Here is a 19,416-nt window from a genome sequence, read left to right on the forward strand (position 1 = left end):
ATTATAGTAGACAAGTCCAAGGATTTAAGAAATGCTCAGCCTGCAGATAGAAAATTCTACCACATGACCTGCATTCATTGTGTGTGGATTGTCTTGGTGTGGCACACCTAGATTCAGACTGTGGGATATGTGTTTCCTTTGGTTTGACAGTGCTGCAGGGGCACAGGGACAAAGTGGTCCAGATCAGTCTTCTTCCCACCCAAGCATGAACGTTGGAACCTTCTGCTTCATCAGAGTCTTCTTCTCCAGCCAACAAATATAAGAACCTAATACCTTGAAGGAAAAAGAGAGGGAGAGACCAAAGAAGGAGAAACATTTAGAAAAGAAGTATATTAAATGCTCTCAGGATCCAGCAGAACTTTTGAGACCAGCTCTGAAAACTTTAAAGCATTCAGATCCTTACACTAATGGTTACTCCATGCTTTTCACTGGAGCTAGTGAGTTAGAGCTCTCTCTCTTTCTGCAAGAAAGGTGTTCATAGGTTCATAGGTTGGTACTAGGCCTATACAAACCTAGCCATAACAATTCCCTGGATATTTCTTCCCACAATATTTACTTCTCTGGACCCCTGTCTAGCAGGGTGAAGACATGATCCCCGGGGTGAATTTCCTATCTCCTATCCAATCATCAAGGTTCTTTTTGAAGAGGGCCAAGGAGGTGCTCTGCTTGACATGTATGGGTAGTCTATTCCAGAGTAAGGGGAGTCTCTGGGTCAGGAACCTATCCCTCCAGCATGTTTTGTTCATTGTGATGACAAGGTTTAGATCCCTGGAGCGTGTGGCTCTGAGGGATTGGGATTTCTTTAAGTGGAGCATGTCCAACAGCTCAGGGTTTGACATGGCCTTGTATGTTAAGCAGAGATTGCCTCTGAGTAGACGATATGCCACAGAGTATAGCTGGAATTTTTTTTAGACGGTCAGCATATGGCATATGCTTTAGACCTGCGATTCTTTTAGTGAGGTATTTCTGTGGCCTTTCCAGCTGTTGCAGCTGTCTTGTGAGGTACATACCAAACAGGGCATTATACTCTATAATGGGTCTAATGAGGGATGAGTACAGTGGGACAATGACCTCCTTTTTTCTGGATGAAAAGCCCTTAGTGATAAGGTGTGCCACATAGAATGATTTCCTTACTGTTGTGGTGATGTGGTTATCGAAAGTGAGACCACTGTCCACCTGTGTCCCTAACTCTCTCATCACACTTTCGATGTTTAGTGTACTGCCACCTATGTGGTAATTCATGGGTACATGCTTTTTCCAAAGGGGATAACTATACATTTCTTGGCATTAAGCTTGAGCCCATGGCTCTGGCACCAGGCATCTGTTTCTGTAAGGCCCTTTTGTAGAATACCCACATCATTTGGAGATTCAATAATGGTTCCCAGTTTGCAGTCATGTGCGAACTTTGTTAGCCAGAGTCCCTTAGTGCTGGCCTGTACTTCAGAGAAGTAGATACCAAACAAGAGTGGTCCCGGGACTGAACCCTGAGGTACTCCACTTGTCACTTGCCTAGAGCTGGATTTGGAGTCGGCTACTTTTACAGTCTGGGTTCTGTCAGTAAGCCAGTTGGCAACCCATCGAGTGATGTAGGGATTTATACCTAGCTTAGTAAGTTTATCTATGATTCCAGAGTGGGTGATGGTGTCGAAGGCCTTGGCGAGGTCCAGATAGGCTGTGTGGACCACCTTACCCTCGTCCACAGCTCTGGAGACTGATTCGAAGAAGTCAGTCAGGTTCAGGAGACAAGATCGGCCCTTCACAAACCCAAACTGGATAGGGTCCAGTATTTGAAGGTTGCCATTGTCTTTGTTTATAAGTTCCATGATAATGGGTTCCATGCCCTTGCAGATCAGGCTCGTCAGACTGATGGGACAGTAGTTCCCAGGATCCAAGGTGGATCCCCCCTTGTGGAGTGGGATACCTGTAGCTGTGCGCCACTCAGTGGGCATGAAGCCTGAGGTGAGGCTATGATTAAACATGACACTTAGGTGATGTGCCAGTTCATTTTGTAGTCCATGTAGTTCACAGCCTGGGATGTCATCTGGTCCCATGGATGTTGTATTCTTAGCTTTGGAGAGTGTGGCTTTTACCTGTGTGGCCATGATTACTGGAATTTGGCAATCTTTTGGTATTGAGATGGGCCCTTTAGGGTGTGAGAGGGGGGTGAAGTTGGCACTAAATCGGTCTGCCAGGATATTAGCAATATCCTTGGGATCAGTATATTTAATACCATTCTGTTGAAGCTCAGAGCAGATCTGAGCATTGCCATTTAGATTCTTGACATAACTATATAATGCTTTGTGGTTGTCTTTGGAATCTTTGGCAATTTTATTTTCGTAACTAGCTTTTGAGGATTTTATGAGGGATTTCAGCTTCTTACTGAGGCTGGTGAGGGAGTTTTTTGCATCCTGGGATTTTCCTCTTTTCTGCAACAGTTTTTTCCTTCTGTTGTATAGTTTGTTTATAGCAGGGGACCACCAGATTGGCTTCCTTTTTTTGGAGGAAAGCATCTTGGTTCTATTTGGGATGGCACAATTAATGCACAAGTGGATGTGCTCGTACAGTGCCTTAGTGTAGGATTCTGCAGTTGAACTTTCAGATCCCGTCTGCATGGGTGTCATGACATTTGTCACTTCTGACTTCAGTAGCATGAAGTTGGCTTTGGAGATGTTTTTTAAGGAGGTTTCCTTACAGGGGGTGGGGGTGGGATGTCGATGTCAAGGGTGATTTGCTTATGGTCAGATCTGACCAATGAGGGGGTGACCACTGGTGTAGAGCATCTATCTCCCTTGTTGATAATGACCAGGTCTAGGATATTGGAGCCCCTGGTGGGACAGTTGATTAGTTGATCCAGGGCATTGGAATTTATGAATTCCAAGAACCGTTGGGAAAAGGAGTTGGTACCCAAGTAGTTTTCCTAGTTAATGGCAGGGTAGTTGAAATCACCCAGTATTGGGGTGTTTGGTAGTATCTTAATATTTTCCAATATGTTTAGAAAGGTGTAGTGAGAATCTTGGGGCATGGTAACGGGATCTAGGTCTGAATCCAGACCAGTAACGAGTGGTGGGCCTCAGGGCTCTGTCCTGGGGCCCCTCCTGTTTGGCATATACTTCTCAGAAGTACAGGCAAGCACGGAAGGGCTGTGGCTGACTACGTTTGCGGACGACTGCAAACTGGGTGCTATAACAGAGTCTCCGGCCGACATGGAGATCCCCCAGGAGGGCCTAAATGAGACTGATGCATGGTGTCAAAGCCATGGTCTCAAGCTAAATGCAAAAAAATGCATAGTAATCCCCTTTGGAAAAAACAGAGTACCCGCAAACTACAACATAGGAGGTAATTTCCTGAAATCTGAAGAAGAAATAAGGGATCTAGGGACCCAAGTAGATAGTCAGCTTTCCTTTGATAACCATGTTGCCAAAGTGGTTAGAAAATCCTTCTGTGTGACCCATCTGCTCACGAAAGGGTTTGCATCAAGATCTAAGGATGTAATGGTGCCCCTCTACTGTTCCCTCATCAGACCCATTATTGAGTACAATGCACCAATTGGAATGTACCTGGCTAGACATCTCCAGCAGCTGGAGAGACCACAAAGGTACCTAACCAAGAGGATTACTGGCCTCAAACAGTTGCCCTATGCAGCACGATTGAAAAAGCTAAGACTGTTCTCTGTTGCATACCGCTTTCTCAGAGGCGATCTCTGTCTAACGTACAGAGCCATGTCCAACCCAGAATTGTTGAACATGCTCCATCTTAGCAAAACCAAATCTACTCGAGCTACATGCTCTAGGGATATAAACCTCAACACAACAATGAATAGAACATGCTGGAGGGATAGATTCCCTTTGCAGAGACTTCCCTTACTATGGAACAGGATCCCGATTTACATAAGACAGAGCCCTTCACTCTTCAAGAGGAACCTTGACGAGTGAATGGGTATACAGAAAGTTCACACCGGGGATCACACCAACAGCACTACTAGATAGGGGCCAAGGGTACTAGCTGCTAGTACAAGGGTCTAGGGAACTACTAAAGGGGCGGTGAATACCGCACAATGTGGCTGGGCTAATATATGCCTTCGGGCAGATAGCCCAGTACCAACCTATGAACCTATGGTGGGGGATCTGTAGCAAGCTACAATTTGGATTGCAGTCTTACCTAGTGTTAGTTGCACCTGGAGAATTTCAGATGCATTGTGTTGGCAACTAGCCTGGAGGTGTGAATATCCTTGGTGAATATGGACACTCCTCCACCTTTAGTATTTCTATCTTGGTTTTGTGGCCGAAAAGTGTGGTAAGAGTTGTAGCCTGGTATTGCAGGGGTGCTCTCTGCAGCCTTGAACCAGGTCTCAGTTACTGCACAGATATCGATGTTCTCCATTTTTAGGAGTGCCTCGAGAGAGTGCATTTTGAGGTTTAGACTTCTAGCATTGAGTGGCATTACCTTCAGATTTTGCATGCTTGTATCTGTTACAGTGGTGGTTTTGTCCTTTGAACCTTGCCTAAAAAAGGCACTATAGGGGTGGCAAGAGCTTTAGCCTGTAACCTGAATCCCAGGGGTGACAGGTGCAGACCATCTCTGGCAAAGCATTGTGGTTTGTCGATCATGTCTTCCCAGGGAGACAGATACTGGATCCCCTTTGAATGACACCAGAAGCTTAGCCAATTGTTGAAGTCAATCATTTTGTCCTTATACTGTGGTATCATTCTGGGCGAAGGCAGGATGCTCCTCAGGGCTAGAGTCATACCTGCCTGGGCCACATGATCCAAGAGCTCTTCCATGTCTCTTTTCATGTAGTCCAGGGAGGTACGTCTCAAGTCATTCACTCCAGCATGGACAATGACAGAGTCATATTTGTACTTGTTGTGGAGTGACTTGAGCGCATGCATTATGTGGCGGATACTAGCACCCGACAGGCAGCTGACTGTAATTTTCTCCTTGTTCAGCCTGGTAAGTGGGACATCAGTGTGCCTGACTATAGAGTCATTATGACTAAAGTGTTGGGTACATTGTCTTGCCTTAGGGGCTGTTTTTGGGTGGTACACTGGTGTTGTGAGCCATGTGTCACTTTGGTTGTGACTGGTGTTCATTTGCGTTTCGGCTTCGGAGGCCTTGTTGCTTGGGCAGGTTAATGTTAAGGGCCTCCACATATGCGGGTTTAGTGTTGCTAAGTGTGGGTGTTGATGGTGTGGGTTTTGAAGGGCTATGAGTTGCTTGAGGTGTAGTGCAGGTGTTAACCATTTCCTCTTGACTGTCTAGCACAGTCTTGGCCAGAGAGAGATTTGCTTCCTGTTTGGCTATCCAAAGGTGTTCTTCTTGGCCGCCTTCAGTGGCTTCATCTTTGAGGTCCATCTACTCCACAAGGAGCCTCACAAAGTGAATGTCAGTAAGATAATGCAGAGGTTCTTATGGATGCAGATTCAGCTGGGGATCCTCCCAGCACTGTCCCCTTTGGGTGAAACAGGTTTGGTGCCATCCACCTTACCATTGGTATCTCCAATTTTGGTCTGACCTTTGGATCCGAGTCTTCATTGTAGCTGATAGTCCTCTTGACTTTGACTCTGACCATATTGGATCTGAGTCTTCATTGTAGCTGATAGTCCTCTTGACTTTGACTCTGACCATATTCATTACTCATTTAACTACAGTTTTGTCAGATCGGGATGAGTCTTGTAGCCAAGGCTCAAGGAGAGGCATTGACTCCAAAGTTATCAGAGCCATCTCTCCCTCTCATAGCTTGCCCATTCAACAGCTCAGCTCCATTGTTAGTCTTGGAGCCTGGGGTGGGGGGGGGGTGAGAGCAGGGATTATTCCAACCCTCCCTTGTTTGGATAGGAGGAGTATTTCTTCAGTTCTTATCACAACCTCGGATTTCAAGCCATTTGATATGGTTATCTTCAGACCAGGAGAAGAGCTGTCTCTACCATACTCATCTCCATCTCGACTCCCTGTGGATACTGTGTCAGAACTCCCATATCCTGATTGGAGGGGACAGTTGGCTTCTTATAGCCATGTTTTCTTTTTGCCATGCGAGTTCCCAGTCTGATTTCATGCCCTGCCCAGAAACCCAAATGTAGCAGGGTCCTAGAAATTAGACATGTAAAAGGAGACATTTAAACTCCTCCCTGGAGTCGGTTACAGAAGACACAAAATTGGAGGATGGGGCAGGATCCTCATAATCCCCCCTGGAGGACATCACCTTTGGTGATATTCTCAAACTGATGAAACAGAGATTCATAGATTGTTACTAGGCTAACTGCCCAGGGTCTTTCTAAGCCTAGCCAAGTTTTCCTGAAAGAATAATGATGTCCTATATCCAAACAGGACATTGAGGGGCAGTCATTTATAAGCGGTCTCTGTTCATAAGGGACATGGGTGCCAGGCCTGGTGTAAATTTCCTATTCCCCATCCACTGGCCTAGGTTCTAGTTTGCATTTAAATTGGGTAACAGATGAACTCAGCTTCACATGGATGGGAAGCCTGTTATATAGGAGGGGCAGTCTCTGGGACACCTATCCGTCACTCCAGCATGTTCTTTTTAAGTCACAGACAAAATTCAGGTCCCTAGACCTTGTATTTCTGTTACTCTGACTTACGAATATGTAGGAGATTAGTAAGTGTGGGGTTTGTGGATGCCTTGTAAGACAGGCATAGATTTCTCCTCATCAGTCTATAGGAGACTGATTAGAGGAAAAGACTTTAAGGCACTTTGCATAAGGCAGGTTTGTTACATCTTGTATTCTTTTTGACTGGAACCTATGAAATCTCTCTAGTTGATGTATATGCCTGGACAAGTACATACCAAAAGGAGCATTATACTCTAGGATTGGTCTGATAAGGGCAGAGTACAGTGGGATAATGACCTCTTTGGACCTAGATGTCATGCCCTTACTTACAAGTTGTGCAACATAAAAGAATTTCCTCACCACTATGGCCTTGTGGAGGTTAAGGCTAATGTCTACATGCATACCACTGGGTCGACTCTTAGGGGCGTATTATTAACATGATAATTAGCTGGGATGGTTGACTTCCTAAAGGGTGCAATTGTGCACTTCTTAGCACTGAGTTTTAGACCATGGCTTTGGTACCATTTTTTTAGTCAGAGGTAGACCTTCTTGAAGAATATTAGTGTCTGCAGGGGAGTCGATGATAACCCCCAGCTTGCAATCATCTGCAAACTTAGTCAGCCATAAACCTTCAACATTTGCTTCCATTTCAGAGAAATAGATGCTAAAAAGGAGAGTGCCCAGTACCGAGCTCTGGGCGACTCAATTAGTGATTGGCCTCTTGGTGGAAGTGGCCTCACCTTTTTTGACCTCCTGAGTCTTATCAGTGAGCCAGGTGATAAAAGGGTTTATAGCTAAATTAGAAAACTTGTCTATAATGTCTGAATAGGTTATTGTATCAAAAGCCTTGGCCAGGTCAATGTAAGCTGTGTGCACAGTCTTACCTTCATTTATGCTTTGGTGAACCAAGTACACCAGATTTAATAGACATGACCTTCCTTTAACAAAGCCGAAATGTGATGGGTCCAGTGTTTCCAAGTTACCTATGTCCTCATTTATCATGTCCATGGCTGGTATGGGCCTCTAGTTACCTAGCTCAGTGGTTGGACCTCCCTTGTGCAGTGGAATGACTGTAGCCATCTTCCATTCCTTAGGCAGAAAACCTGACTGAAGGTTCCAGTTGAAAAGTGATTCAAGTGAACCACAGAGGTCATGTTTCATGCTATTTATTAAGCAATATGCTATTTATTAAACATCACGGGATGCTTACGGGGCCTGACAATGCAGTGTTTTTGGCCTTGGAATGTCCATTGATGACCTGTTCCCTAGTAATAGTTATGGAGATTGTGGTATGCAATATTTCCTTTGGACTGTCGGGAGGGGGGTGGGGTGGAGGAAGGAGAAATTTCAGCTGAACATGTCAGCCAAAAGGCTGGCAACAGTCTTCAGTTCAGTGTGGGTGATGCCATTTACAATAAGTTCTGCACATTGTTGTGCATTTCCCCTGAGGTTATGGACATAGCTGTAGAAAGCTTTGTGGTTATCTTTTGCCTGAGAAGCTATTTATTCTGTGTTCCTTGAGGCTTTTCGGGCTGGCTCCTCTACTTCTATGGTGGTGCTACCTGCTGATGCCATCATATATCTGGTGGTACATCTGGTATGGAAGGATCCTGATGTGGTGGAGTTGAACCCAAGGAAATCTGGTAAGATCCTGGTCACATTGAAGGACAGAGAGCACTAGAACAAAGGTCCCCTGGTAGATGTCATGGTTGTGGCAGCAGCCACTAAGAAGGAACACTCAGAAGAGAGTTAATCCATCCACCCCCTAACAGAAAGTCAAGAGCATCAGATAGGATTGGGAAATGGGCATATGTATCAGTGACCTTTGCATTTAGAGTGATAAAATACCTTGCCCATGCAACATGTTTCCAGAGTCACGTGACCAAGAAGCTCAGCAAGTCTTTCTTGGATAACTTACTGAAAGACATTCAGAAAACAGCGGAGTCCCAATTGTTTATCCTACACTTAATGTCCAATGAATTCATGTATCTGCTTTCTAATGCAGCTGATGGTACAGCTAGAGCAGCAGGCACTGGCATAGCCATTCGCCAGCACACCTAGATGCTGTTATCTGACCTTATGGAAGGCTTCACGATGTCATTCTTTAATGCCCCTTTTGACAGTTTGACACTCTTTGGACCTAAGATTACGGACAGTCTCACTCACTCACTCACTCACTCACTCACTCACTCACTCACTCAGGAGTAAGCAAGATGGTAAAACCCTTTTTGTGTAGTTGTTATTCAGAGTTCCTTTGCTAGGAACCAGAGAGGGGGAAAGAAGATGTGGTTCAGAAAATCTCAGGATTTTAACCAAGGCACTCCTGAAGTGGGAGGGCAGTTTCAATGGATGTCACCAGACAGGCAGAGGTGGACTGCAGAATCAGGGATTTTGCAGTCCTTTCACTTTGAGAAATCCTATCAGCACTCCTGAAGGGCTGCCCGACTGCTGCACTCCGAAGGCAGCTGAGTGGCACTTATCCCTCCACCCTCAAGCCTGGCAGGCCATCAAACACAAGATACATGGATGCAGAGAATAATCACCAGAGGCTACATTTGTTCCTTTTGTTTCCTCTCCTCAGAAAAAGAGAATTCCTGATGTAATACCCAGTCAAATGGAATCTGCAGCAGCAGAAATAGAAAACTGCTCAAGAAAAAAGTCATGCAGCAGGTCTCCTAGACCAATTAGGATCTAGAGTCAGTTCAAGGTTCTTTTTCATTCCATAGAAAACAGGGAACCTCAGACCAATCTTGGACCTAATCTACCTCAAAAACTTTATGAAGCAAATTTCCTGATGGTTGTGGTTCAGTCTATTCTACTACTCTTGAGAAAGGATGACTGGATGTGCTCCACAGATCTCCAGGATGTCTACTGTCACATCAAGATAGTGAGGCTGTCCAAGGAGATTTTTCCATTTCAGGCTGGGAGACAATCATTTTCAGATCAGAACACTGCCCTTTGGTCTCACCACAGCCCCCCTCACCCCCACCCAAGGTTTTTACCAAATGCATAGAAGTGGTAGCAACGTATCTCAGACTGCTGGGGTTCCAGGTGTTCCCATATTTAGATGACAGGCTCCTTACCACCCCAACCAAGAATCTTCCAATTCAACAAGGGTACTTCTTGCTCCATCTTCTACAGTAAGTGGGGATTACTGTCAACCAAGCAAAAAATCATTTTAAATCTCTGTAACAGGTAGAATTCATAGGCTGCCACCTGAACATGATCAGTCAAATAGCCAAACTCCCACATTCCAGAATTTCATCCTTGTGTCAGGTACTTGTTCATGTTTTTCATCACCACTCTCCTCTTCCCAGAATCATTATTCAGCTGCTGGGGCTGATGGGTCTCAGTGACTGCAAAAATTAATTTAGCAATATACTACATGAGAGTGTTTCAGTGAACTCTGTTGGTCCAATGGTCTCTGATATCACCTTTGTTACATACTTAAATTCACAAAACACCCATCTGCAGGACATAAATCAGTTGCTAGATGACCTCTCTTGTGGTGTTGGAGAGTCAACCATTCTCCCTTCCACCTCCAATGGCTACAAAAACCGTGGATGTTTCCACCCTGGTATGGAGGGACATTTCAAAGGGAAGAAAGTCCAAAACTCTTGGTCACCCACAGAGGACAGTCTTCACTTCAGTATCTTGGAGATGAGGACAGTCCTCCTCGCATTGCAGGCCTTTCACAATTCTTTTTCAGAGGGTGTGATTTCTATCCAGATAGACAACATGGCAGTAGTAGTAAAATGAACCTTAACCACACTATCAGTCTACCAGTATTCTTCTAAAGATTTTCTAATAACGGAGAGTATACCTTATACTTATTAGATGTTTACTGACTACTCAGATTTTTTTACACAGAATTAGAGACATTAGAAAATCTGATCAGCCATTTGTAGCTTTCTCTAAAGCAAAAATTGGACGAAGTGTTTCAAAAGTCAGTCTGTCTATGTAGCTTTCTGATTGTATATTATTTGTTTATGACAAACTGGGACTGTTTTTACACAAAAAATGAAGGCTCATTTTACAAGGGCAATAGCTATCTCTGTCATTTTGTGCAGAGTCCCTGTTGAGATCTGTGCAGCAATAACTTGGTCTAATGGTTCATACATTTGTGTCTCATTACAAACTGGATATAGAGTCTAGGTCTTGTACCTCTTCTGGCTCCATCATCCTCAGGAATATCTTTCCTTGATACCACTCAGGTGTTCTGATAGCTTGGGAATCTCTCCCAAAGGTTGAATAGGATGAAAACAGACAGCATCAGGTACGTAAGTTATGTACTTAACATGATACTGTATCAGTGTTGTCTTGTTTTCATTCATTTCAACAGCCTTCCCTCAGTTCCCCCCTTTTAAATTGTTACCTGCTGCTCATTTGGATTGATTTACTTCACCAGGGACCTTGTCCTTGTACAGCCTTTGCTGCTGTTTCTCTTTCAGTTCACTTTTTAGAACTTGCTGTTGGCTAGCATGTCTGTACTGATTATAGAATAACTTTTCTGATTGTGAGCAAGCAAACTTGATCTGAGGTAGCTTTGGGGAACAGAGGGAATTATGGGTAGGTGAAAAGTCAGAGCCCTGGATCCATACTTTCTAAAAAGTTGCCAAGGTTGGATCCAATAGGATTTGACACACCCAAAGGTCGAACCGGACAAAACCATGACAACACAGCTCTAGCATTATAGTGAGTACATAATCTTCAATTTTCAAATATGTGTACAAGGAAAAACAAGTATAGTCAAAAGAATCTGTATGTTGTTGAACAGAAATATGGAAGTTAAATATTTGCAAGAAATGTTAAAGTGAAAAAGACTTGATACCATGAAATCTGAAAATACACTAGAGGCAGTGAAGCAAGACTGCAAGTTGGACTATTGTTAAATAATGCTGAGAATCAGCAGACAGAGCATGGAATGAAAACTTGATTCTGCTGCAGAGGGCAATATTACAGCAGCTGCTATCGAGCACCAGCAATTACAGATACACAGAGATGTCCAACCTCCCAGAGTTGGTAGTAGCGCAATATAAAAATAACTACTACATCTAAATTAAGTCCATAGAGATATCAGCAAAGACAATCTCAAACCACTTAAAACTCTGAAACAAAGTAAGGTAAATAAGCATAAACTAAGAAAATAAATATAAATTATCATTAAAACATAAAGACTGGTGATGAGTACTATTGAGTAGCTAATTCAACATATCTGATGAAAAAACAAATTCTTCTGGCTCACTTCAGCCGTCACATTTATTCATTAGATAGGCTTTGCCTTAATGATGTAGTGTACGTTGTCTTCTGACTACAACTCAGTGCAAAAGAAAACCTTCCTGATGTGTAGAGCTCTCTGTCCCCCTAGCCAGTGGCCTGAAGTGATATTTAAGTGTATGGCTGACATTAGCTGGTAACACTTGTGTAATCTGTCATACACTGTCATCCAGTACACCTTATGTGTGGAGAAAGCAGATGCCCAGGAAAGGCCTGTGATAACTGTCCACATTTAAGACACTACTGGTCTTCTGTCTACTTCTGTATGTGGCCCTACAACACAAGGTATCACATACACATTCTCTGTCCCAGTTACCTTACCTCATTAGGCATATGCTTTTACGGCTAATTTTGTAAGTTTTTCTACAATGCCTGAATGAGTTACTGTACTGAACACCTTGGCCAGGTTGAAGTAGGCAGTGTACACCATTTTACCCTCCTCCATAGATTTACTGACATTCTCAAAGAAGTCCACGAGGATGAGCAGGCATGACCTCCCTTGATGAAACCAAACTGAGTTGGATCTAGCATTTGAAGGTTTCCTGTGTTGTTACTTATCAAGCCCATGATAATTCTTTAAGTGGCCTTGCATATAAGTTTAGCCAGTGTTATGGGTCAGTAGTTTCCTGAATCCATGGATGGTCTCACCTTTGTGTAGTAGGATTAGGTTACTCTCCTCCATTTGCTTGATAGCAAGCCTGTTTGGAGGCTACAATTAAATAGTGATTCAAGAGGCCCCAAAAGGTCGTGTTTTATGATTTTAAGGCAGCATCCTAGGATATTATTAGATCCAACCAATATAGCGATTTTTTCTTTTGCCTTGGAGAGTGCATTGAGGACCTGTTATCTGGTGGTAGTTGGAGGAACAATAGTTGGGGGTATTTGCACAGCTTTTTGACATTTATTTACTCATGTATTTGTTGCATTTATATATTTACATCCATATTCATTTTTATTTTGTAAAGCTAGCATCTACTGTGCTTACATCACCAAGGCTGTATAGCAAGTCTTTTGATGAGACAAAGAAGCACAACAAGCTTGTAATTACATATTTTTCTTGCACAGCAAGCCCTTACCATTATTTTCTCTCATAAAGGCACTGCATGCCTTTATTTACTTAATTTAACTGGACTGGTGAATTGGTCCTGGGGACCATTTTCAACCATAGCTGGGGCCACAGACACACATTAGATCCATTTCAATTTGGATTCATCATGGGCAGATCATACTTAACTCATCTTGGTAGATTTTTTTGAAAAGGTCACCAAATTAGTGAATGAAGGCAAAATGGTACACACCACATACCTCGACCTGGAGAAGCTTTTGACCCAATTCCCCACTCAGGCATAACAGCAGAGCTAAATAAATCAGGAATAATCCCCTATGTCACCCACTGAATTGCCAACTGGCTCACAGATAGGATGCAGATAATCAAAATAGGGGAAGTAATCTCCACAAAGATACCAGTGGAGTTCCTAAGCGTTCTGTGCTGGGACTGCTCCTGTTTGGCATCTACTTTTCTGAAGTAAAAGCCAATACCAAAGGGCTCTGGGTGACCAAGTGTGCAAATGACTGCAAATTAGTACCAGTCATTGAATCCCCAAATGACTTAGCCATCCTGCAGGAAGGTTTGGCCCAAATAAATAACTGGTGCCAAAATCATGGACTGAGATTAAATGCCAAAAAATCCTTTGGAAAGTGATCTACCCCAATGAACTACCACAGTGACACTACGCCCGTAAGAGTTTAACCAGTTGTTTGGGATTTGGGAACATATGTAAACAGTAACCTAACTTTTGACCAATATATGTTCAGTGTTGTAAGAAACTCCTTCTATACTGCACAGCTTATAAACAAAGGGATTGTGTTTAGAACTAGGGATGTCATTCTCCCCCTTTATTCAGCCCTCATTAGGTCACTCATTGAATATAATGCCCCCGCTTTTGGCATCCATCTGTCCAGACGCATGCAACAACTGGAATGCCCACAGATATACCTTACTAAAAGGATACAAGGCCTAAACAGCATGTCCTGCATGCACCAACTCAAAGCTCTGTCACTATTCTCAGTATCTCACAGACTGTTAAGAGGTGACCTGTGTCTCCCATACAAGGCATCCTCTGACCCATTACTGATGGATGTGTGGCACATCAGCAAGTCAAATGGCATCAGAAATACTCAGTCTAGAGATCCAAACCTCTTCTGCAACATCAACGGAATGGTTTGGAGGGACAGGTATATCTTGCAGAGGATACCACTGGTCTATAACAGACTCTCAATCCACATAAAACAAAGTTCAGCCCTGTGCATATTCAAGCACAACTTAGATTTATGAATGGGAAACAGAAAATCAAGGCTGCCCCTGTACTACTAATGGACAGAGGCAGCTCCTACATGCTTTATCTCATACGTGGGTCCCCTCAAATTATCTATGGTAAGATCCCAGTTATTCTCATTATGGGTAATACATAATTATCAGCCATGGGATGGTTAAGGCCAATCTATAATGAAATGGGATAGATTATTTTTAGCCCAAAAAGGGAAACTGGTTAGGCTTAAAATGGCCTGCAAGGGCAGCTAGCCTAGTACTTACCTATCAACATATAACTCATATATTGTAAAAGATGCAAAGTTACACATCAGGTACAAAGATAGGGAGGTTGTATTAAAGGAAATGTACACACAGATATTATAATACACTATTTTTACCGTGCTCGATATTTACAAGTAGACTCACGTATATAGTTTTTATGATACTAATAACAGTGCAAAAACTGATGTGAGCTTAAACAGTTATGTGCTTATAGCCTCTTGATGTGTTAATTTAGTAACAATGAAGTTAAGCAATGTTAGAAAGAAAGAATGACACCTATCTATTGTACACTTCAAATCATTCTCCAAAATCGGCAGATGTGCACAATTAGACTTACACCAGTGCAGCCTACTGAGGGTGTACCCACTGCTGGTTATTAAATACCAAATAAATTACACACCAAGTGGTCAGAAATGACTGTTAGTTGTACCTTGTATGCCCGTTTACATATTACCACTTTCTAAACATAAGTGCTGTTGCAACCTGTACCCGCTTTCTCACATTTTCTGAGATGAAAACAGGACTTCACTATGTACCTCATGTCAAACGCGAACGCATGAACACACACACACACGCAGGTTTAAGGTACAGCTGATTCACTTTCTGGCAAGACATTTTTACTTTGCATACAGTTTTTGAGGTTGACAGGGCAAAGTCAAACAAATGCACTAAACACTATTAGTATGTAAATGGCTATTAACACCTACAGCATGATATCATTGTTAATAATACAATAAATCATACCCAGTGGTTAGGGTTACCACCTGTCCCACTTTGCGAGGGACAGTCCCTCTTTGGGCAGTTGTGTCCTGACAAAAAAAGTTTAAAAATGCAAATGTCCTGAGATTTTAGGACAAAATTATTTCTTACATGTTATGTAATAGTTGCAGAAATGAGTTATTCTGTATCTAAAATACCTAAATGTTATAAGAAACAGAATAAGCAACTAAAATGCTACAAGAATAAGCTTTTATTTAGGCAAAAAAGTTAAGTTATATCCTTTGTACTGACCATGGGTATGTGTCAGCCTGTAAAATCTGATGTTTGTACAAAAAATGTCCCACTTTGGCCATTTGAAAAGGCGGCAACCCTACCAGTGGTAAAACGCGACTGGGCGGTTAGCTCTTGCAAAAAAGAGCCTGCGCTATTTCGACACAAATATTACTGATCAGAAGCCAAGTGGAATACAAATGCCAAAAAGGAGAAGAGGAACCTTCCTCCAACACGTAGTCTTGATGTCTTAGCCATGAGGCTGTCAGAATTCCCTCAGGCTAGATACTCAAACTGCAAGAGATGATAAAAATGTCAGACTTGCTGACAGCAGCTGCTTAGTCCAAAGAAAGATTTTGGGCAGACGTACAACCATGCTTCTACCACTGGATACCCCCCACCCCAGGCTGGGGTCCCCAGCTTGCCCACTCACAAGCCACTGCTGAAAATCATGAGGGCGCACAAGTCTCCATCCAATTCAGGGACGCGTTACTGAAAGCATTCCCTTTGAAACAATTGAGAACAATTGTTATAGTAGCAGGCATTTTAATATAAAATGACAATATAACAGGTTCATAGTACTAGGCTAACATATAAGCATTTCAAGCCTACAAACCCTGCACCTTGTGTCTGTAAGGTAAACACCTTAACCATGATGCCATCCTCTCATCCCAATGTCTGTAATTATTATAAGGGTTGTTTATGGATTTTATTCCTCGCCGTTTTAAAACAAAACTCACAATTTTTATTGAAAATGAACACATTTCCAGGCAAAATTAACCAGAGACGGTTAGGAGCTACGCTCTCCCATCCCCCTACCACGCTCCCCGTTCTATTTTTAGGACCCCTTGCACTTTCGACAAATTAAGCACCGACTCTTCCATTGATCAACCTGATAATAACAAACCAAACATATTTTAAAACGAGGATTACAAGAGTTCGAACCAAAAACTTCCGGGATCGTCTGATAGATGTCCCCTCCCACCCTGTGTAATGCACACTTACAAAAAGACTACAATGTAGTAATTGCTGCACCAGTTTTAGTAGTGGATAGTGTAACCGAATCCATCAAAATGCAAGCCTTACCTGTCACAAGGAGCACTTAATGTGGACTTGAGTTATAACAGCAAAAATGCTCATCACTTTATTAGCCAAGTCAGACAGTAGTGCAACCACCACTTGGTAAAAACTTGCAGGAAAGATCCCACCCAACCCCATACAGGCGCAAATCTGCCTTTAAACTCGCTGTCAAAAGTTACAAGGCACTCACCTGGTTCATATTTGAGGTAGAGGATTGAAACGATGAAATAGCCCAAGTCAAAAATGGGGAACATGGGCATTTTAGAAAAATAGATGGCAAAGTCGCCTAAATTTAGCGCTGACAGCAGATCCATTTTCTCGGAGTTCTTTCTGTTTTACAATATGGACTTGGAATAACAAGTATAGAGGCTGTATCTCCCTGACTAGCGAGGTCTGGTTCCTTGATCTATCTTCTTCAGTCCCTGCCGTCTGTCTCTCCCACTTGTTCACTCCTCTTTTTGTCTGTAAAGTTGCTGCAGGGAGCCTCCGACTATTTTAAACAGCTTCCCATCTTCATTTCACTTTCTGTGTGTAATGTAAACTTGCAAAGTTATTTTTAAATGATGATGACACTCCCACCTCACCATTTCTTTGTACTACGTTAGGGGTCACTCTTCACTTGACTGAAAGGAGCAGTAAGAATAAAAACAAGCGTGAAACGTCCCGTACTAAGGAAAGAGCACCTTTATTTCCCACTGAATATTATTACTGCAATATAATCTTATTTATTTATCGGCTATCTGGGGCAATGGCATCGCTTCTCGTGAATCAAAGACCAACAAAAATAATCAGGGACATATTTTAATTATTGTTACTGTCAACTTAAAAAGTAGATTAATAATATACTTTTATTTATAATAACGTTTTCTGTAGAATGAGAAGCCCTGCCAATAATATTTGATATTCTTTAGTGACCATAATCTACGAAATTATTTTACAAATACAGGAATTTATATGAGAAAACAAAGTGAATAAGACTTGTTTGTATAAACCAGGAACATTTAAGAAGTATGGTTATGGCTTCGAATGTATAAAAGGAAAACATGTAAACTTGTTTATTTTACTTTATAAAGGACAAAACAAGTAAAAAGGTCACACAGAAAAAACTCACAGGCAAAAACATCAATAAGATCTTGATAAGCTAGAGACATGTAGTAACATGTGTTCGAGCCCCAAGCACTCGAATACCAGGGACTTGAACTCCTTGTAGCTTGTATAGGCTGCCACTCTCGCTTGAATATGGATATGAGTTCAGGCAAGCAGCTGCTGCACCATACCCAAACACATTATTACAGTTCAAGGGAGGTAACTATGACTGCCATAGGGAGGAAACAGAAACGTTAATGACTGGTCTGATAAGAGCCAAGTACAGCACAAAAATGACATCCTTGGACCTAGACTCTATACCCTTGAAATGTTTAGGGTTAGGGAGAGGAGAGGGAGGGAGTTTTAGGGTTAGGGAGCAGGAAGGGAGTTTATGGTTAGGAATGATCACTGGAACAATGAGATACTTGGAACTCGATTCCATACCCTTGAAATTTTAGTGTCAGGGGAAAGTGGGGTAGGGAGCAGGAAGAGAGTTTTAAGGTTAGGAAGTGATCAGGGAACTGAAGATTTAGGGTTAGAGACTTGTGGGAAGTTTTAGGCTTCTGATGGAGCTATCCAGTTTAATAGGGTCAGGTGTTGGGAGGGTTAAATAGTTAAGTAAGAGTGAACTTTGAGAAAGTGGCAGCACTCATACCTGTCAATGTTTTTGGTCAAGAATTCTGGACAAAGCCAAAAATAATGCAGGGGGGGGGGACAAAGACCCAAAATCAGGGACAATTTTTAAATATTATCATAATTCACATTAAAAGTTAATAGAAGAACAAGTTTTGCATCAAAGTGTATTTTCTGAACAATTCTGAACAGTTTGAAACTCTGTCTGGCATTATTGACTAACTGTAATCCTGGGTGATTTACCAGAAAATGACAAATTTTATTTGAAGGACAGAGCAAAAATATGATGTAAAAATGAGGGTACGTTCTGCAAAATTCTGGACAGTTGAGAGGTATGGGCAGTGGGTAAGTGTGTTGCTAGTTAACAGCGTGCAAGGACTTGTCACAGACTCAGTGATTTCACTGTGTAATACCCTAAACCTCCTTCGAAAGGGCATTCAGAAGCCATGCAGCTGAAACACTTTTCTTTAAGGGGTCATTTATATGTTTTATTGTATTTATTTATTTATTTTACATTTGTTGACCAGGATAGTCCGACTGCATGCATGTCCATTTTCAGCGGAGGCCTGGGGAGAAAATTTCCTCTGCATTACTTTCTGAATGCCTCTGACCCTTGAAATTAGGTATAAATCTCCCTATGTCACCCACTAGATAGCCACCTGGCTCACAAATAGGACCTAAGAAGTTAGGGCAGGAGAATCTACCTCCACAAAGAGGCCAGTCACTAGCAAAGTCCATGAAGGCTCGGTGCTGGGGTACCTCCTTTTTGGCATCTACTTCTTTGAAGTCAAGGTCTTCTAGCTGCCCAAGGTTGCAGTCATCTGCAAATTAGACACAGTCATAGACTCCCTCCAGTGACACAAATATCCTCCAAGAATGCCTGACACAGACTAATAACTGGTGCCAGAGCCACCATATAAAACTCAATGCCAAGAAATTTGTATTATCCTTTAGGAAGATGGCTAACCCTGGAAACTATAATATTGATAACACAGCTCTAAGAGTAGGCCCAGATGTCAGGGATAGTGGAACACATGTAAGCAGTAACTTTTGACCATCATATATCTACAGTAGTAAGGAAATCATTCTATATTGTAAAACCTATAAGCAAGGATATGACATCTACATCCAAGGATTGTTCCACTGTGCTTGGCCCTTAACAGACCCGTCATTAAGTACACTCCCTTTGGT

General features: G+C 42.4%; 1 protein-coding gene across 1 annotated transcript in view; it reads right to left on the reverse strand.

Moving 5' to 3' along the window:
• The window catches only part of TMEM38A (transmembrane protein 38A), a 292,537-nt gene extending 275,506 nt beyond the window's left edge, over positions 1 to 17,031 (reverse strand). Inside the window, exon 1 of the mRNA XM_044090723.1 lies at positions 16,697 to 17,031. Within this exon, the coding sequence (XP_043946658.1) occupies positions 16,697 to 16,820 (124 nt within the window). The 5' untranslated portion in view covers positions 16,821 to 17,031. The remainder of the gene's footprint in view (positions 1 to 16,696) is intronic.
• Positions 17,032 to 19,416: the final 2,385 nt, after the last annotated feature.

The sequence above is a fragment of the Protopterus annectens genome, chromosome 13.part0 (assembly GCF_019279795.1).
Source record: "Protopterus annectens isolate FY-2018-M chromosome 13.part0, PAN1.0, whole genome shotgun sequence".
In the NCBI taxonomy this organism is placed as follows: domain Eukaryota; kingdom Metazoa; phylum Chordata; order Ceratodontiformes; family Protopteridae; genus Protopterus; species Protopterus annectens.